General features: G+C 45.4%; 1 protein-coding gene across 1 annotated transcript in view; it reads right to left on the reverse strand.

Moving 5' to 3' along the window:
• Positions 1-22,007, reverse strand: part of PAXIP1 (PAX interacting protein 1) — a 70,623-nt gene that overhangs the window by 21,989 nt on the left and 26,627 nt on the right. The window contains exons 5-16 of the mRNA XM_040434147.1: positions 16,173-16,286; positions 15,411-16,070; positions 11,653-13,198; positions 10,978-11,072; positions 9,329-9,424; positions 8,197-8,334; positions 6,507-6,628; positions 5,733-5,917; positions 5,452-5,495; positions 5,285-5,346; positions 1,588-1,690; positions 245-413 (exon numbers count right to left, since the gene is read on the reverse strand). Of these exons, the coding sequence (XP_040290081.1) occupies positions 245-413; positions 1,588-1,690; positions 5,285-5,346; positions 5,452-5,495; positions 5,733-5,917; positions 6,507-6,628; positions 8,197-8,334; positions 9,329-9,424; positions 10,978-11,072; positions 11,653-13,198; positions 15,411-16,070; positions 16,173-16,286 (3,334 nt within the window). The remainder of the gene's footprint in view (positions 1-244; positions 414-1,587; positions 1,691-5,284; positions 5,347-5,451; positions 5,496-5,732; positions 5,918-6,506; positions 6,629-8,196; positions 8,335-9,328; positions 9,425-10,977; positions 11,073-11,652; positions 13,199-15,410; positions 16,071-16,172; positions 16,287-22,007) is intronic.

A 22,007-nucleotide genomic window follows, 5' to 3' on the forward strand; every position in this document is an offset into this window, starting at 1 on the left:
ATATACGCTACAGAATCTACACGTACATACAGAGAGTCTGATTGTGTGCACTAGTATTTCATGTTCTCAGTTGTGAGTAGACCAGCAATATTAGCAGTAGTCAGAGCTCTAGCAGCAATTGTGGAGCTAGAAGGGTAAGAATGACCATCGTTTCCTTTCCTGCTTCCAACGCCACTTCTCAGGTACTCAGACTACCCAACTTAATACCATCTGGCTAAATCCTACTACTGTCTTTTATACTTACCAACAAATTTTTGGCCCTTGAAGCTTTCATCAAGCCACTCTGGTGTCACTATATGCTTTGCCACGGAGATGGCAGTCAGAAATTTTACAGTTCTCGTGACTTTACTGGCAATCAGATGTGTGCACTTCTGTGCCGAGTCTACCACTTCTCCTCCAAGAATGTAAAGTTTCTGAAAAAAGTAAACATGCAAATTCTGAATTGGAACAAGAAGTACATGAAATCATCATCAGGTATGCTTAGACTCCTACATAGAAAGGCCTTTGTGGTGCTAGCACCTACATCCCAGAAAAATGGACAGGAACCCATAAAACAGAAGAGGGGATGCTTATAGCTGGTACTAATTTTCATATGTAAAACTTACAAGTCATCCATTGTGTTTTCCAGGTGTTTAATACTAATGACCTATCCTCAGGATAGGTGATAACTATCTGATTGTTGGGGTTCTGACTCCCGGCACCCCTGATCAGCTGTTCAAAGAGGTCATGGCACCCCACTGAGTGCAGCTGCCTCTTCACAGGGAAACCCAGCACAGCGCCGTCCGTTGGTTAGCAGCTGTTCTTGATGTTGTAGCTGCCCCATTCACTTGAATGGGACTGAGCCGAGCCTAGGCCGTGTGACCAATGAACGCAAAATCACTGGCCTAAGAGGCCTCTTCAAACAGTTAAAGAGGGGAGTCGAAACCCTATTGCTCAGATACTGATGACCTATCCTGAAGACACGTGATCAGCATTAAACGCTCAGAAAACCCCTTTAAATTAATCATTTAGAGATTCGCCAGCCACAAATATCAGGAAGATAATGTTAAAGGGGTTCTTCACTTTGTTTAAACTGATGATCTATCCTCTGGGACTCCCGCCGATCAGCTGTTTGATAAGGCAGCAGCACCGAGGCCTTCTCACTGTTTACCGCAGGCCCAGTGACGTCACGACTTGTATCAACTGGCCTGGGCGGGGCTAAACTCCATTCAAGTAAACAGAGCTTAGCCCCGCCCAGGCCAGTTGATACTAGTCGTGACGTCACTGGGCCAGCGGTAAACAGTGAGAAGGCCGCAGGGCTGCTGGAGCGCCGCTGCCTTCTCAAACAGCTGATCGTGGGGGTCCCGGTGTCGGACCCCCGCCGATCAGAAGCTGATGATCTATCCGGAGGATAGAGCATCAGTTTAAGCAAAGTACAGAACCCCTTTAATATCTTGGTTTCAAGGTATCGCCCCATGGGCAGTTCAGAAATAAAAATCACAGCAGGCATCCTATTTACATCATGGTTTAGATTGGAGAATCTCTAAGATATAATGTATCCTTCAGATCTGTTATGATCGCCAGACATCGGTGTGGCAATGATCTTACCTTCACATACTGCTGCACCTGAGTTGGGTCAAATCCAGTGAACAATACATTAGGCGTCTGATCAGGAGACAGTTTTTTAGTTGGAGGAGGAAGGTCTTCAATTCTGGGAAGAACAGAAAAAAAAAGGTTAAAAACATGAAAAAAAAAAAGCAACCTGGACTGAATTTTTATTTCGGGTATTGGAACCTGAGTGCAGGGAAGCAGATAGAAGAGATCCAGCATTGATCACTACCATTCGCTGTGTGTTATGGATACTAGTCAATACTTGCAAAAGAACTCAGGGATTCTGTTAAAGGGGTTGCTTTCTAAAAATACTTGCCAAAGTTAGATAAGGGTTTCTATTACAATTGCCCTCATTTTATCCCTCTTCCGGTTGTTGTACTTCCCAGTTTGTGCCATAGTTTAGTAAAACCATGCTGCAGTTTTTGCGGCAAAAAAAAAAGAAGTGGTCTAACCGCAATATGTGGCCTGTACTTCCCATTGATTCTTACTGTGCAGCGAGTTTCTAACCATCCTTAAGATAGGTCATCAATATCAGATCAGCAGGGGTCAGACTCCCAATCAGCTGTTTGAAGGGTAGTGGTGCTCCTCTTCTTCAAAACTGCATGTGCCTCATCTCCTCTGCAGTGGTGGTGCAGGGAATTTATAACTGCTTGTCCTATTCAGTTGAATGGGATGGAGCAGTTGTGATCACACTGTGCTGCCTCTATGACGGAGACCAAGAGCAGGTCATTTTGGAAAGGAAGCAGCACTTGCACGAAGGCCGCTACTTCTTCAAACAGCTGATCGGCGGGGGTGCCGGGAGTAAGACCCCTGCCGATCTGATATTGATGACCTATCCTAAGCATAGGTCATCAATAATGTAGCACTGTACAACCCCTTTAAAGCGGCGCTAAAGGGAAGAGGGAGCCAACAAGCATGACGAAGAATACAGGGCGGAGAGGCATCACCACACATGCATGTCCTCCTAAGGGTGCATCGCTGGGTAATGCATCCAATAGAAACCAAAAGAAACTACAGGACTGAAAATTATTAATTCAAGGCCAAGATTGGAATACCTGTCTGATGCAGTAACCAGGGAGGCCTAATTTATAGTAACAGCCGAGGAGGATGTGCTACATTGTTTCTGTTGCTCCCATTAACAACTTTGGGAGGTCTGAACAGCGTAGAACAGCCTGCTTGCCTGTTTCTTTAAATTGGCTTTACCCAGACATTATAGCTGATGACCTACCCTCAGGATAGGTCATCAGTATCTGAACTGTGGAGGTCTGACCCCGGGGGCCCCCCGCCAATCAGCTGTTGGAGAAGGCAGCGGCACTCGCAGTAGCGTTGCAGACTTCTCCTAGGCCAGTGACGACATGCTCATCAGTCACGTGGTCTAGGCGCAGCTCAGCCTCATTCAAGGGAACAGGGCTGAGCACGATACCAAGCCCAGCCGCTATACAACGTACTGCGCTGTGCTTAGTAAGCTGTGAGAAGGCAGCAGTCAGTAAGTTCTCAAACAGCTGATCGGCGGGGGTCCCGGGTGTCGGACCCCCACCGATCAGATACTGATGACCTATACAGAGGATAGGTCATCAGTTAAAAGGGTGTTCCAGGATTTTATAAGTCAGGGCACATCATCAGACGGAGATCTATACCCCTTAAAGGGGTTATCAGAGTTAATAAAAAAAAAAAAAAAAAAAACACTTAAAATCCATCAGGATATACATATAATTTGGTTAAGCTTGATTTCATCAAGTTAAAACCCATATTTGCACCTTTTCATGGTCCTGTCATTGCTTTGTTTACATGCTCAAGTACAAGGTGAGGGGGCGTATAACAACAAAGCCTGAGCTCTGCCTCATGAATATTTCTGGGCGTGAACAACCTGACCTTCCCCGCCCCCTGCACTTTGCATAAAAATAAATAAATACACACAGGGCAGAAGATCTTCCTGTCACATTGCAGCTGCACAGTGTAAGTTATGTTATCTTACATACATTTCTTTCATGTTTGGTTTTGTTTCTAGTCTAAAAATTTTCTGTTATTACAGTATATCAAGGAGGACGTATTTGCACTAATTCCAAATTCCGTCACCATAGAAAATGAATGGGTCCGCACCCGTTCCGCAAAATTGCAGAACAAATGTGGACCCATTTGCGGATGTGTGAATGGAGCCTAAGGCTACTTTCACACTAGAGGCAGGATCTATCCAACAGGCTGTTCACCCTGTCGGATCCGCCCTGCCGCTATTTGGCCGTGCCGCTGGACTGCCGCTCTGTCCCCATTGACTATAAAGGGGACGGTGGTGGAGCTATGGCGCAGCACGGCAGTGCACAGCGAGCGGCCACTTGACTAAAAGTCCTGGATTTTCGACTTTTTATGGTACTTTCACACTAGCGTTAGTGTGATCCGGCAGGCAGTTCCATCGTCGGAGCTGCCCGCCGGATCCGCCAATCAGTGTGACAACTGACAGCATTTGTAGACGGATCCAGGTGCGGATCCGTCTAGAAATGCATTGCAATAACGGATCCGTCTATCCGCTTGCCATGTCGATGGACGGATCCCTCTTGCAGTCTTTTTCACATTTTTCATGTTCTGTGCATGCGCAGACCGGAAGGACGGATCCGTCCTTCAGTTGTTTTGCAACGCCGGATCCGCAAGGCAGCTCAGTCGTCGGAGCTGCGTGCCTGCTGGATCCGCCGATCAGTGTGACAACTGACAGCATTTGTAGACGGATCCAGGTGCGGATCCGTCTAGAAATGAATTGCAATAACGGATCCGTCCAGCGGCACGGCCAAATAGCGGCAGGGCGGATCCGACAGGGTGAACAGCCTGTCGGATACGTCCTGCCGCTAGTGTGAAAATATCATTAGCATTATCTGTATCTAAGCAATATCTATATTATTCAAATATATATTCAATATGGATATTGCTTAAATAAATCCATATATTGGTGGCAGATAAGGATTTTATATAGCTGAATAATGATGATGATAATGATGATGGCCAATTATTTATTTATATTTCCCAGGGGGTGTTGAATGTGTACTAGTGTGTGGGGGGGGGGGGGGGGGACCAGGGCTGTAATAACGATCCCCAGATGCAGAGGGGAACGTTTACAAACTGCCACCTCTAGCCCCAGTGAATGCAGGAGGGACAAACATACCCTGTGCTGCCGGAGAAGAGATCACCTCGGCTCTGGTTTGTACTGCACATGAGCGATCGCATAGCAGAGCCGAGGCAGTGACAAGAGCTGGAGGGGGAAGGACACCAGAGGCTCTGACGTTTCGTTTACAGAGCCTGGACACTCCCTCAAGCAGGGAAAAGGCTGTAAACGAAACGTCACCAGCAGAGCAGGGTTACTGACGTCAGGTGTAACATGACCCTGAACTGAACTGGCCAAACAGTGATAGAAAGGTGATGAAAGTGATTAAGAATCTTTCACTGGTCTACAATAAATGCAATTAGAATAGATTTATTTAAGTCGGATAACCCCTTTAAATGGCCTTGAGGGGAATTATATATTTACTCCTCATTGACCCAAACATAGAACCAGTTTAAGTCCTGATGGCCAGGGAAAAGCCTGCCAAACGTGTTGCCCTGAATGGGCTGGAGAAATAGCCCTCAAAACAGCCACAAACTAAAATATTGTAAGAATGATTGATATTTGCAATCACAGAAAGAGAATTAATCCTTTAGGCTAATCGTATACCTGGGTCGTTTCGGTTGAATCACAGGTTCGTTCTGTTTAGGCTTCAGAGGAATTCTTATACTCTACAGGAAATACATAAATATATTACGACTAGCTCATTGAAGAGCGCTCATTACATTACATGCGTTACATAACATTAAAATTAAGAAAAATTGAGTAAAACCTACCATTAACACTTCTGAAGATACTTTTAAAGGAACTCTCCATGCATCTAGAAACACAAAACATCATGAACATTGGACCTCAGGACCAAAGATGTGAAAAGTGTTCATTTTCATTAAGCAACTAAAGACTGGAAGCCCTCTACCTACAGACGTTTGTGTCTTGCACATTGACTATTATACGTCCGTTCATTTTCAATACAAAGCAGCACCCCAATAACCTATAACCTTTCTATTAAAAAGCCCAGCCTCAGATTACAGTCACAAGTCCTCTCGTCATATCTTACCAAGCAGATCGGACACCATATGCGATGAAGGAGCCAATGGATCCTGTAAGTTAAACATCGTGTACCGGCTGTTCTGGATTTGCCGCAAAGCCTCAAAGTTTCCGAGAAGAATGTCACAGAGCCACAGTGCATTGACACAGGGTATCCTCCATTCTTTGGCTTTCTCATACTTCATACCTGTAGGCCTAATACACATTAAACAAATGTTACAGATTTAAAGGCCATGTACACCTTTGGGGCAATTCCTTATTACTGCATTGTACTCATTTTGAGCTAAAAATCTTTTTTTTTAAATTGGATTTTATTACAAATATGGAACCTTTTTCTCTGTACAGAACTGAGATGCTGTAATAGAGGGATCGGAATTTTCTCCGGCTAATCTGGGCTCCTTATCTCTGCAATCTGACATTGTAAGCACTCATTATAGCTCAGTTCTTATCTCACTGATAAGTGTGAGACCTCTCAGTAAATTAGAGATAAAAATTATTGTCACAAAGTGAAAGTAAAAAGTACGAATCACACAGCTAGACAGTTAACCCTTTGTGAAAGAACGGCTCAGTATTTTTTGAATAAAGGCCAATTGAACATATGATTATTAGCCAAAAATGAGTAAAATGCAATACAAAAAGGTGTATATAGCCTTTTATAAAGGTCAATGCAAACTGAAGCAAAAAACACATCATAAGGAATGATGTAAATCGAAAGGAATATACAGTTTATGTTAATGTATTTGAAAAATAATAGCACCCAGGTGAGGATGATAATCTGACTTACTCTTTGCAGATGAGAACTGTGTTGCTACGACATAGATATCCCGTGTACTTCGCACCCGCCAGGTACGCCATTAGCTTGAGATCATCTCTATCGCTATCAACAAAACCAGTTACAGAAATGATCTGGAAAGAAATACGGATTAAACTAACTTTAGGATCTGACAAATGTTTCAACCCCCTTTAGGGTATGTTCACATCTGCGTTGGAGGCTCTATTCTGGGCCTCCGTCACAGAGTTCATTAAAGGAAACCTGTCACCGGGATTTTGTGTATAGAGCTGAGGACATGGGTTGCTAGATGGTCGCTAGCATATCCGCAATACCCAGTCCCCATAGCTCTGTGTGCTTTTATGGTGTAAAAAAAACTATTTGATACATATGCAAATTAACCTGAGAGGAGTCCTGTCCCTGACTCATCTCACGTACAGGACTCATCTCAGGTTAATTTGCATATGTACCAAATCGTTTTTTTTTTACACAATAAAAGCACATAGAGCTATGGGGACTGGGTATTGAGAATGTGCTAGCGGCCATCTAGCAACCCATGTCCTCAGCTCTATACACAAAATCCCGGTGACAGGTTCCCTTTAAAAAGATCGGTGAGAAAAGTCTTGAAAGCAGGACTTTTTAATTTGCTAAAAATATGTTCTCCAGAATAGAAACTGAACCAATCTCATTATAGTGAATGGGTTTTGTTAGGTTCCATGTGTGTCAGTTATGTGCAGTCCAGCACTTGTTATTTCCGTTCTTCCGCTCCTATAATGGAGCACAAGAACGGAATATAATAGCAGTAATGTGAGACCTTAAAGGGGTTATCCAAGATTTTACTACTGATGACCTATCCTCAGGATAAGTCATCAGTATCTAAATCGGTGGGGATCCGACAACTGGGACCCCCACCGATCAGCTGTGAAAGCTGAGGCCTTCTCAACTTTTCCTCAGCCAGTGAAAAAAAGTTTGTTGGTCATGTGGTTCATTGAAGTGAGGGTGAGCGCGATACCAAGCACAGCCGCTATACCAGGGATCAGCAACCTCCGGCACTCCAGCTGTTCTGAAACAAACTTCTATAAGAGTTACAAAAGACAGGTATGTGTGCATGCTGGGAGTTGTAGTTTCACAGCAGCTGGAGTGCTGAAGGTTGCCGATCTTTGTGCCATACAATGTATGGTGCTATGCTTGGGAAGCTGTTAGAAGCCCGCGACGCTGACAGAAGCGCCAATGCCTTTTCAAACAGCTCATCAGTGCGGGGCCCACCGATCAGATACTGGTAAAATCTTGGAAAACCGTTTTAAAGAGGACCTTTCAAGGGTCCGAACATTGTAAGATAACTATCTGGACATGTAGAGCGGCGCCCAGGGATCTCACTGCACTTACTATTACCCCTGGGCACCGCTCCGTTCGCCCGCTGCGGCCCCGTTACCTTCCCCCACGCTGTAGGGAGAAGGAACGCCCAGGGAGAAACAGGGCAGACTGCTCCCTGGTGAACCGATAGTAGCAATTACCATACAGCGGGGGAGAAGGTAACGGGGTCACATTGGGCGAACGGAGCGGTGCCCAGGGATAATAGTAAGTGCAGTGAGATCCCTGGGCGCCGCTCTACATGTCCAGATAGTTATCTTACAATGTTCGGACCCTTGAAAGGTCCTCTTTAAACTTTACTAAATACATGATACTGGGCATTTGGTTTCCTTACATGCTGAGAACATGGCTTTCCTCCCGGTGGAAACGCGACAGGGAAATGTAGAGCTCGATGAGGAGGCACCATTTTTTTCTTCTTCAAGACTGTGTTCAGCCAGTGAGCTGTGATGCAACGCTTTCTTTCCTTCATTGCCTATATATACATAGAATCATGAGCAAAGAATAAGTACAATGGCCCCAAAGCATACAAAAACTGTATTTTTCAAGAAGTCTAAGTTTCCATATAAAATTGCACTAAACACAGAAAATGAAAACAAACAAACCTCACAGCACTCCCATGCTTCATTTTCCCTTTTCTTAAAACCTACAATTAAGGGCGCAGTCACACGACCGTAGTGTTTTGCAGATTCGCAAAACACAGATACCGGCCCGTGTGTGTTCCACAATTTGTGCACCGCACATGGCCGCAACTATAATAGAAAATGCCTATTGCGGACAAGAATAGGACATGCTCAATCTGTGTGCTGTTCGCATCTTTTGCGGCCCCATTAAAATAAATGGGTGCACACCCGTTCTGAAAAAATTGCAGAATGGATGCAGACTTATTCATACGGCTGTCTGAATGAGCCCTAAATCTGAGAAATATAAAGAAATCTTGTGTATGTGTCCCAGGAGATCATCCCCCTGTTCTGTGTCCTCCCCCCCCCCCCCCCCCGCAACAGGACAAAGAGTTTTAAGTCCTGCCCCTCAGTCGTTTACCAGACAAAAGTGGAATAGGTCAGCAGGAAATTAACCCCCCCCCCCCCCCCAGTTCTCTGAAGGATTTGTTTCAGGAACATGCATAAAACCCTACAGTGTGGGCAAGATTACCTCCTCTTTACTTCTACCATTCATTTCAAGGTTTAGTGCAGGGATCAGCACCTTCTCCTGCTGTTCTGAAACTACAGCTCCCAGAATCCTCCTTTCACTTCCACAGGAGTTACAAGAACAGCCGAGTGTGCATGCTGGGAGTTGTAGTTTCACAGCAGAGAGTGCGCCAAAGGTTGCTGATCCTCGGTTTAGTGTTTCTTTTTTATGGAGCAACTTTAAGTAGCACAACTTGTCACACAGGAAATCTCTAGACACGTAAGGCAGCTATACAAATGGTAATATTCTGCTTGCAAGTGATCAGTTACATTAAAACCTACCTGGGTATACATGCTACTGACTTGGCTCTCACACAGAAGATGTGTACAGCGGCTTGTGAGTGTGGGGTCCACGGTACCACCATGCGTTTGTATTATCTTTGGGAATGGTACAGAAAAATATAACAAAACTGATATAAAGATAAATATATACTCCGGAAAATCATTTACATTTCAGGTTAGTAACAGTAATCATATATGTGATGACTCTTAAAGGACCTGGCAACAGCACTTGTCATCCCTAGTTGGCAGTTTGAAGATAATCATCAATGGGAAGAGTCGCACTTTATTTTGGCCGATTTATATTTCTACAGTCTACAAGCCTCTCTTAAAAGTATTCTTCTGGAAAAACCTATTTGAGCAATAGAAATATCTTGAGTTTCATCTAACGCCTAAGAGTGCACATGAGATTATCAGAAAATTCAGTTGCATGAGGAATTATGTTAAAGGTTTTTAAGTTAAAGTGATGGCATATCACTAGAATGGCGGTCTGCTTTTGGGGAATCCCACAGATCATTAGAAAGAAGCAGCTGCAGTGTAAGGGTACTTTCACACTAGCGTTATTCTTTTCCGGCATAGAGTTCCGTCCTAGGGGCTCATTACTGGAAAATAACTTTCCATAGGAATGTATTAGTGCCGGATCCGGCATTCAAAATACTGCAATGCCGGATCCGTCCTTTCGGATGACACCGGAAAACGGATCCGGCATTTCAATGCATTTGTAAGACGGATCAGGATCCTGATCAGTCTTACAAATACCATCAGTTGGCATATGTTTAGACAGATCCGGCAGGCAGTTCCGGCGATGGAACTGCTTGCCGGATCACTCTGCCGCAAGTGTGAAAGTAGCCTAAGTAAAGCATAATGACCACCTGCCCAGCAGGTCTACGGATGAATGCAGTGAGGCCAGTTTTCTGCACAATACCTGGTGAGGAGATGAACTGTGCAGAGAACAGGCTGTTCTAGGGATCAGTTGGGCATTAAAGGGGTTGTCTCACTTCAGCAAGTAGCATTTATCATGTAGAGAAAGTTGATACAAGCCACTTACTAATGTATTATGATTGTCCATATTGCCTCCTTTGCTGGCTGGATTCATTTTCCCATCACATTATACACTGCTCGTTTCCATGGTTACAATCACCCCGGAATCCAGCAGCGGTGGCCGTGCATGAACACTATAGAAAAAAAGCACCAACCTATGTGAAGTCCCACGGTCCCGGCCACCAGAGAACCTGGCACTTTTTCCTACAGTGTTCAAGTACAGCCATTGATGCTGGATTGCAGGGTGGTCGTAACCATGGATATGACCAGTGTATAAGTTAATGAAAAATGAATCCAGCCAGCAAAGGAAGCAATATGGATAATAATTAACTTTCTCTACATGGTAAATGCCACTTACGGAAGTCACACAACCTCTTTAAGTTGCGATATATCTTCGTGGCTGTTCTATACTTCATATTGGTGGGAAACACCTTTAAATTCCATGTAACAATAATCTGTGTGCTGCCTTGTCTCAAACAGGAAAAAGTTAGAAAACAGTTGCAAAAGAGGAGCACTGCAAAAACAAATAATAAAAATAGCGCGTACTATCACAAACTGGTAAAAGCAGAGACGAGAATTCAAAGGAAAGGCACAGATCACATGAAACCTACCCGTTTCCAGGTTGCCAACAGTTGTTTATCAGACATTTGTTCTGGATAATCCGCAATTGCAAACACACAACCCATCAAAAAGTAGTCTTCAGGAACTGAAAGATCAAATCAAAGGAAATGCGTCATCACAAGACAGCAATCAGACAAAAAGCTGACATTTCCGAAGCTCTGCAAATCACTTGTACGCTTTGCTGTGGAGACTGGGGCAATATACGCAGAGTCATTTCATTATCATTACATGTTGGACACACAATAAAGGATTCCTTTGCACTGCTAGCGGCCTAAATAAGATGGGAGAGCACCACTACACAAACACGTCAAGCTCTGTATGCAGCTCTCCTGTCACTTACTGGTCTCTGGAGGAGAGTCTGTACTCCATTTCTTTAACATTTACCTTCCATACATTGCGGCTGCGATACAGCACACAGATCCCCGCAGTACTGAATATGCGCACAACGCATAAAGGATGTGCGCTTCCAATACTGCCCTTCTTAGGACGTTTTTAAGACAGCCCTGTTAAATTCAGTCTTCGGCTTTAATTCAACATGTTGACTAAGTAATTAGCGATTATGATAGCTATATGCATGTTCTCTATGGTGGACCTTTGCAGGCAGGTATGAATAACAGCAGAATCCTTTTTACTAACAATTACAGAAAAAGACTTGATAAACTTACTCTCCAGTGAAGGGTCATGTCCATGAAGCTGCTGAGATTGCGGTGGCTGTTGACTGGGTGTTTGTGCCGGTACCTGCTGTATTTGTCCCAGTTGCTGCTGTGTCTGATTTTGCATTTGTCGCTGCTGTAAGCGCTGAAGGTGCTGCTGTTGGATTTGTTGTTGTATCTGCTGAAGGTTGTGTTTTTGCTGCTGAGTCTGTTGGGTTTGGAGTGGAGGCTGCTGGAGGGTCGCCTGTTGAACCTGGGACTGTTGCAGAGTCACTTGTGACTGTTGTAGAGATGGTTGCTGAATCTGAGACGGCTGGGATTGCGGCATTTGTTGCTGCTGAAGACCAGCTTGTTGAATCTGCTGCTGCTGCTGAATTTGCTGCTGTTGGAGCAGAGTTTGCTGTTGGATTTGCTGCTGTTTCATTTGCTGCTGCTGAAGCTGAAGAGTCTGCTGTTGTTGCTGAGTGAGAGTTTGCTGTTGTATCATTTGCGATGGGATCTGATGCTGTTGATGAGTCGCATTCTGAATTTGATGTTGAATCTGAATATTATGCGGTTGCATTTGGTGTTGCTGAAGTGTCTGTGCCTGCACTTGATGTTGCTGTTGAAGGGCCTGTGGTTGTACATGATGCTGCTGGGTCTGTGCCTGGATTTGCTGCTGCTGTAGTGACTGTGCTTGGATTTGCTGCTGCTGTAGAGATTGTGACTGCATTTGATGTTGCTGTTGTTGTATGGATGTTGGCTGAATCTGCTGCTGAATTGTCTGCGGCTGAATTTGCTGTTGTTGCAGAGTCTGGGTCTGGATTTGTTGCTGCTGCAGTGTGTGTAATTGCGGGTGAGGCTGAATTTGCTGTTGCTGAAGAGCATGCTGCTGTAGCTGCTGCTTTTGCTGCAATGTTAAATGTTGTATCTGCTGTTGCTGAAGCTGCTGAATGCTTTGAAGGTTCTGCTGCAAGGCTGGATTTTGTTGCGGAAGGGTCTGCTGTTGTATACTGGGCTGAAGGGTTTTCTGTATGTTCTGCTGCTGCTGTATAGATGTCTGAATTGTTTGCTGCTGCTGTAGCGTCTGTTGCTGTGTGGGCGTTTGCTGCCGCTGAAGGATTTGCTGTATATTCTGCTGCTGAAGGGTTTGCTGTAGTGTCTGTTGCTGCTGAAGGTGCTGCTGCTGCTGCAGCTGCTGGAGTTGCTGCTGAAGTGCATGCTGCTGCTGGAAGTGTTGCATGGTTGTTTGCTGCTGTGGGCGAAGTATCTGCTGCTGTGAGAACGGCAGCTGGGTGAAATGGTGCTGTTGGTTCACTTGTGAAAACTGATGCTGCGGAAAAGCTTGTTGGGTGATTTGTTGTTGCTGCAACTGCATAAGTTGTTGAGGCTGAAGCTGCACAAGAGGGTGGTGTTGCTGCTGCTGCTGCTGCTGGGAAGGCTGCTGCTGTAACATTTGCTGAGCCTCCGGTGGTAAGGATTTCATTTGATTAAACAAGACTGAGTTTGGATGTCCTTGCTGGGGATGGCTGCCTTGTTGTTCTAAATTTTTGGTGGAAGCAGAAAGCGTTTGTAAAAGCTAAAAAAGGAAAAAAATAAATAAATAAATAAATAAATCAATCAATAAAAAGAAGTTGAGGGGAAGCATGCTGAGATACATACACATTCACATTATTCTTATCCACAGAAGTAGTATATAGGTGGCTAGCAAAATAAATATAAATTTTCCTCATCTTTTTACATGGGCGTCTCCAAAGAAGAGGAGAAGCTTAGGGTCCTTTCACACTAGCAATTTTCTTTTCCGGCATAGACTTCCATCCTCGGGGCTCAATACCGGAAAAGAACTGATCAGTTTTATCCCTATGCATTCTGAATGGAGAACAATCCGTTCAGGATGCATCAGGATGTCTTCAGTTCAGTCCTTTTGACTGTTCAGGACGGAGATAATACCGCAGCATGCTACGGTTTTATCTCCGGCCAAATAAACGGAACACTTGCCTGAATGCCGGATCTTTTTTTTTCTATAGGAATGTATTAGTGCCGGATCCGGCATTAATTTTTATAAAAATGAATGATGTCATTTAAAGGACTGTGCCACAAAATTAAGGTTTCCTCTATCCACAGGAAAGGTAATAAGCACCTGACACATTATATATATATATATATATATATATATATATATATATATATATATATATATATATATATATATATATATATATAGAGCGTCAGGATAAGCATGCGCAGTACAGCTCCATTTATTTTCTATCAGACTGTGCTTTACTGACATATTGGAGAGGACTCCTGTGCATGCCCTCAGCAGTCCTGACTATTTAGTTCAGCACAGCTTTGAGCGGTCTGGACTCATGTACTCACTACTCATGCAGATGACAGTCCAATATTGTGGTAACAGATTCCCTTTAAAGCAGGGGGAGCACAACCTTTTCTGTCCTAAACCAATTCCAAGGGCCAAAGATAAAACTTAAAGGGGGTATTAACAACTGAAATACTATATTTATGGAACATACAGTAAATATCATAAATGCCTAGTTACACCTCTAGTACTCCCATCTAATGACAGAATATATGAAAGATACATGTGAGCAGCCACAAGACATAGACATACATGTCTGCCACCAGATGATTGGGGGGGGGGGGGGGGGGGTCGCACGGAATAGTATCGAGGGCCGCATGTGGCCCCCGGGTTGTGCAACCCTGCTTTGAAGTGTACCTCCAGTGAAAAATAAAAAACTTCACAATGCTCAGAAATCCTTGTGTACAATATATAAAGTGTGGAGCCTCTCTCTTCAAACCTTCTTTTCCTAATTCATTAACTGGAGGTTGTCGCCGTCTGCCTCGTTACAGATACAGCAGGCATGGTCACTGTTTGTATGATCCCACTGCCACCACCTGCTAGTAAACTGCCATGGCCACATTGCTCTCACACAGCAGACATAGTGCTGATTCTGTAGTAATAAGAGTAACAAATACACAGACAGCTTGTGCCTCCCTGTTTGGGCGAGAAAGTCAAGTTTATGTAGCTATCCATTTGAACCGGTGCGGAAGTAATGGATGTAGTGTGCATCCTGCAATGCACTGACGCTTAGGCTGGGTTCACACTTGAGCGTTTTACAGCGCGTTCAAACGCGCTGTAAAACGCTCAACACATGAAAACCAATGCTTCCCTATGGCCCTGGTTCTCACTTGAGCGTTTTACAGCGCTGAAAAACGCGCTGTAAAACGCCCTACGCTCAAACAAGTACTTGAGCTTCTTTGGGGCGTTTTGACGCGCGTTTGTGGCCATAGGACATTGCAGTCAATCACACAAACGCGCGTCAAACGCGCGTTTACTATTGCAAAAAACGCTCGTCAAAAACGCGCGTTAAACGCGCATATCAAAGACGCTCAGGTCTGAACCCAGCCTTACACACTGCACAGCGCAGTCATTTTTAACAATTCTAGATGAGAGATTTGAATGTACACACTGAGGTGCATATCCTACGTGGATCACTGGAGCTAGGCTTTAAATGGGTTGTCCTATTAGGTCAACAATTATTCATAGGCTCTATGGTGGTGGTGGTGGTGGTGGTGGTGGTGGGGGGGGGGTCCCCCAGTCCATCTACCAATTACATGGACAGCAATTCACTTAAATGGCTAACATGGAATGTTACATTTCCAAGGAAAACGAATGGCCAGACAAAGCCTTCTTCTGCGACAACAGCTGATCACCGAGTCGGCCTCCAGGGACAACATTTTTAAACAAGCAAATGACAACAATCAACACTACTTACGTGGGCAACATTTGAAGGTCTATTAATCTGCTGTATATCAGCGCTATTTGTGATGTTTCGAAGTGTCCTTGTTGCTGGACTGCGAAAAGCCATAATATCTGGCCTTTCTGAACCTGCGGTTCCAGGCACCGATGAGAGCAAACCACTTCGGGCTTCAGGTGGCAAAATACTCCCCGGTACTGGTGGAACATTAGCACATAAATTAATCAGCCCGGAATCCTTGCCCTGAGGCAGTCTTCTCTTTGCCGTACTCATCTGCGGCATCTCCGCTGGGGTCCAGTTCAAATTTCTCTCTTGCTTTTCCGATGAAGAGTCATCAGAGTCATCGAACATCAGCTCCTCTTTAACCTTTTGTGCAGTGATGCGCTTTGGTGAAGACTCTTGATTAGGCAAAGGAGATCCCTCCCGTGATGTAACTGGACTAGATTTGGAGGAGTATCTATCTTCATCAGCACTTGCATTTTGGGAATCCCTTTCTTCCTCATCTTCCTCCTCATCCTCCTCCTCGTCTTCTTCCTCTTCCTCCTCCTCCTCATAGACTATAAGACGTGGGTGAAAAACATCTTCATCTTTCTTGGTCTTCTCAGTCACGCAGTCTACCACCCAGTCAGGGGTAACAATTTTTATGTTCTCTCGTTGATAGGCATATTCATACTTGGTCTGAAAAAAGGAGAATCACACCGCAACGTAAAAAATGAGATATACAGATAGGAGATAATCAGATAGATGGATCAAAATTCTGAAATGTCAGATGGCTCTTACCCCTTTTGGCTCAGGAACAATTAGATGAGTGCACTTCTTATTGAGACTCAGCTGACAGTCACCACCATAAAATGTTATCATTGCCCAAAGAGCATTTCTATCATCAGGTGAAACCTAATTAATTAGAGGAAGGAAAGAAAAAAACATCAACGGAGATTAAAACTCATTTGCGTGATCTCAATCCTTCCTCTTGATTACTTGGGGACTCCAGCCGCTGACTCATCACTTAGGCTAGGTTCAGACCAGCATGTTCACTCTGGAAAACTTGCCCCATGTGGGAGCATTATTTTCAGGCCTGAACTCTGCTCCTGTGATAGGACCTCACGCAGTATAGTGATTTATAATGCTGTGTGTCACTGCCCGATATTGGCTGTACTGAATTGTACTGACAGAGTACAGTTTATTACAGCTACTGTCAGGCAGGGACACACAGCATTACAAATCACTATACTGCGTGAGGTCCTATCACAGGAGCAGAGTTCAGGTCATGAAATAACGCTCCCACATGGAGCAAGTTTCAGACTGAACATGCTGGTCTGAAACTAGCCTTATATGTCCTTCTCATAGACAAAGAGGCAGAAATGACCTAGCACAATCCCACGATAACGATATTAAGAAATGTATCACGATAATGATATATATTGCGATAAATACCCATTTAGAAGAAAAAAAACACTTGGGCCACAAGGAGACATTATATACCGTATGGGCAGGAAGCAGGGGCACAAGGTGACGATATACCGTATGGGCAGGCAGCAGGGGCACAAGGTGACGTTATACTGTATGGGGGCATCCACAAGGTGACGTTATACTGTATGGGGGCATCCACAAGGTGACGTTATACTGTATGGGGGCATCCACAAGGTGACATACTGTATGGGGGCATCCACAAGGTGACGTTATACTGTATGGGGGCATCCACAAGGAGACGTTATACTGTATGGGGGCATCCACAAGGTGACGTTATACTGTATGGGGGCATCCACAAGGTGACGTTATACTGTATGGGGGCATCCACAAGGTGACGTTATACTGTATGGGGGCATCCACAAGGTGACGTTATACTGTATGGGGGCATCCACAAGGTGACGTTATACTGTATGGGGGCATCCACAAGGTGACGTTATACTGTATGGGGGCATCCACAAGGTGACGTTATACTGTATGGGGGCATCCACAAGGAGACGTTATACTGTATGGGGGGCAGCCACAAGGAGACGTTATACTGTATGGGGGGCAGCCACAAGGAGACGTTATACTGTATGGGGGGCAGCCACAAGGAGACGTTATACTGTATGGGGGCATCCACAAGGAGACGTTATACTGTATGGGGGCATCCACAAGGAGACGTTATACTGTATGGGGGCATCCACAAGGAGACGTTATACTGTATGGGGGCATCCACAAGGTGACGTTATACTGTATGGGGGCATCCACAAGGTGACGTTATACTGTATGGGGGCATCCACAAGGAGACGTTATACTGTATGGGGGCATCCACAAGGTGACGTTATACTGTATGGGGGCATCCACAAGGAGACGTTATACTGTATGGGGGCATCCACAAGGAGACGTTATACTGTATGGGGGCATCCACAAGGTGACGTTATACTGTATGGGGGCATCCACAAGGAGACGTTATACTGTATGGGGGCATCCACAAGGTGACGTTATACTGTATGGGGGCATCCACAAGGTGACGTTATACTGTATGGGGGCATCCACAAGGTGACGTTATACTGTATGGGGGCATCCACAAGGAGACGTTATACTGTATGGGGGCAGCCACAAGGAGACGTTATACTGTATGGGGGGCAGCCACAAGGAGACGTTATACTGTATGGGGGGCAGCCACAAGGAGACGTTATACTGTATGGGGGGCAGCCACAAGGAGACGTTATACTGTATGGGGGCATCCACAAGGAGACGTTATACTGTATGGGGGCATCCACAAGGAGACGTTATACTGTATGGGGGCATCCACAAGGAGACGTTATACTGTATGGGGGCATCCACAAGGAGACGTTATACTGTATGGGGGCATCCACAAGGAGACGTTATACTGTATGGGGGCAGCCACAAGGAGACGTTATACTGTATGGGGGCAGCCACAAGGAGACGTTATACTGTATGGGGGCAGCCACAAGGAGACGTTATACTGTATGGGGGCAGCCACAAGGTGACGTTATACTGTATGGGGGCAGCCACAAGGTGACGTTATACTGTATGGGGGCAGCCACAAGGTGACGTTATACTGTATGGGGGCATCCACAAGGAGACGTTATACTGTATGGGGGCAGCCACAAGGAGACGTTATACTGTATGGGGGGCAGCCACAAGGAGACGTTATACTGTATGGGGGGCAGCCACAAGGAGACGTTATACTGTATGGGGGCAGCCACAAGGAGACGTTATACTGTATGGGGGGCAGCCACAAGGAGACGTTATACTGTATGGGGGGCAGCCACAAGGAGACGTTATACTGTATGGGGGCATCCACAAGGAGACGTTATACTGTATGGGGGCATCCACAAGGAGACGTTATACTGTATGGGGGCATCCACAAGGAGACGTTATACTGTATGGGGGCATCCACAAGGAGACGTTATACTGTATGGGGGCATCCACAAGGAGACGTTATACTGTATGGGGCCATCCACAAGGAGACGTTATACTGTATGGGGGCAGCCACAAGGTGACGTTATACTGTATGGGGCATCCACAAGGAGACGTTATATTATATGGGCAGGCACTGGGCTACAAGAGTCACTATACTGCATGGGGCCACCAGGAGACATTATACTGTCTTGACTCAGGAACTATACTGTAAGGGGGCCACCAGGAGACATTATACTGTATGGGTATGTCTTGTGGCCCCCATACAGTAATGTCTTCTTGTTGCTCCTGTATGGAGGCAACAGGGAGACATTATAGTTTATCAAGTGCCATCACCCTGTGCAGTGCAGCTTGCAAGCAGGGCCAGGGCCGTAGAAGACATAGACAGACAGTATAACCTTTATTAATGACACCCGGGCCGTCAGGGTCTCTCAATCCTCTTCTCTCATCTTGGCTTGGACACGGACTGCTGACTGACTTTGTCCGCCTCGCTCCTGTGCTCGGCCAGTGGGCGGAGACTTGAATATGGGAGAGAGGAGGAGCCGGGGGCGGCCGCTGCAGGAACTAATATGTATGGTACGCATATGCACTATGTTGGGGCTGGCTGACACAGATTTAGGAGCGGTCAACACGCATATGACCACTCCTATGACGTCACCAATCGCGGTTATTTGGAAACGGCAATACCCCCATATAGCTGTTTAATACTGCGGTATATCGTTGACACCGGTTTACCGCTCAACCCTAAATTCCACCCAACAGGCAATATACAGTCAGGTCCATAAATATTGAGACATCGACACAATTCTAACATTTTTGGCTCTATACACCCCCACAATGGATTTGAAATGAAACAAACAAGATGTGCTTTAACTGCAGACTGTCAGCCTTAATTTGAGGGTATTTACATCCAAATCAGGTGAACGGTGCAGGAATTACAACAGTTTGCATATGTGCCTCCCACTTGTTAAGGGACCAAAAGTAATGGGACAATTGGTTTCTCAGCTGTTCCATGGCCAGGTGTGTGTTATTCCCTCATTACCCCAATTACAATGAGCAGATAAAAGGTCCAGAGTTCATTTCAAGTGTGCTATTTGCATTTGGAATCTGTTGCTGTCAACTCTCAAGATGAGATCCAAAGGGCTGTCACTATCAGTGAAGCAAGCCATCATTAGGCTGAAAAAAACAAAACAAACCCATCAGAGAGATAGCAAAAACATTAGGCGTGGCCAAAACAACTGTTTGGAACATTCTTAAAAAGAAGGAACGCACCGGTGAGCTCAGCAACACCAAAAGACCCGGAAGTCAACGGAAAACAACTGTGGTGGATGACCGAAGAATTCTTTCCCTGGTGAAGAAAACACCCTTCACAACAGTTGGCCAGATCAAGAACACTCTCCAGGAGGTAGGTGTATGTGTGTCAAAGTCAACAATCAAGAGAAGACTTCACCAGAGTGAATACAAAGGGTTCACCACAAGATGTAAACCATTGGTGAGCCTCAAAAACAGGAAGGCCAGATTAGAGTTTGCCAAACGACATCTAAAAAAGCCTTCACAGTTCTGGAACAACATCCTATGGACAGATGAGACCAAGATCAACTTGTACCAGAGTGATGGGAAGAGAAGAGTATGGAGAAGGAAAGGAACTGCTCATGATCCTAAGCATACCACCTCATCAGTGAAGCATGGTGGTGGTAGTGTCATGGCGTGGGCATGTATGGCTGCCAATGGAACTGGTTCTCTTGTATTTATTGATGATGTGACTGCTGACAAAAGCAGCAGGATGAATTCTGAAGTGTTTCAGGCAATATTCTCTGCTCATATTTAGCCAAATGCTTCAGAACTCATTGGACGGCGCTTCACAGTGCAGATGGACAATGACCCAAAGCATACTGCAAAAGCAACCAAAGAGTTTTTTAAGGGAAAGAAGTGGAATGTTATGCAATGGCCAAGTCAATCACCTGACCTGAATCCAATTGAGCATGTATTTCACTTGCTGAAGACAAAACTGAAGGGAAAATGCCCCAAGAACAAGCAGGAACTGAAGACAGTTGCAGTAGGGGCCTGGCAGAGCATCACCAGGGATGAAACCCAGCGTCCGGTGATGTCTCTGCGTTCCAGACTTCAGGCTGTAATTGACTGCAAAGGATTTGCAACCAAGTATTAAAAAGTAAAACGGATACCAATGTAGAAGAGATGAACAGCGGCACTCGCCCATATGCGATCATAAGCAGCAACTTTATTCAGAGTAAATCAGTGCTTCTCAATTATTTTCTGTCATACCCCCCTAGGAAGAAGAAAACATTTTGCACCCCCCCACGGGACTGTAAATAGTATCATTTGTCTATAAAATTGTTATAAGTACACCTCTGCATAACACTGTATCCTTATTAACGTATAAGAGAATAAAAAAAGAAAGAAATGTGGATCGGACACACACTTATGGGGGGATCTGTGGATGACGGACACTTATGGGGGGGATCTGTGGATGACGGACACTTATGGGGGGGATCTGTGGATGACGGACACTTATGGGGGGGATCTGTGGATGACGGACACTTATGGGGGGGATCTGTGGATGACGGACACTTATGGGGGGGATCTGTGAATGACGGACACTTATGGGGGGGATCTGTGAATGACGGACACTTATGGGGGGGATCTGTGGATGACGGACACTTATGGGGGGGATCTGTGGATGACGGACACTTATGGGGGGGATCTGTGGATGACGGACACTTATGGGGGGGGGATCTGTGGATGACGGACACTTATGGGGGGGGATCTGTGGATGACGGACACTTATGGGGGGGATCTGTGGATGACGGACACTTATGGGGGGGGGATCTGTGGATGACGGACACTTATGGGGGGATCTGTGGATGACGGACACTTATGGGGGGATCTGTGGATGACGGACACTTATGGGGGGATCTGTGGATGACGGACACTTATGGGGGGATCTGTGGATGACGGACACTTATGGGGGGATCTGTGGATGACGGACACTTATGGGGGGATCTGTGGATGACGGACACTTATGGGGGGATCTGTGGATGACGGACACTTATGGGGGGATCTGTGGATGACGGACACTTATGGGGGGATCTGTGGATGACGGACACTTATGGGGGGGGATCTGTGGATGGCGGACACTTATGGGGGGGATCTGTGGATGACGGACACTTATGGGGGGGATCTGTGGATGACGGACACTTA

This window comes from Bufo bufo, chromosome 5 (assembly GCF_905171765.1).
Source record: "Bufo bufo chromosome 5, aBufBuf1.1, whole genome shotgun sequence".
Classification (NCBI taxonomy): domain Eukaryota; kingdom Metazoa; phylum Chordata; class Amphibia; order Anura; family Bufonidae; genus Bufo; species Bufo bufo.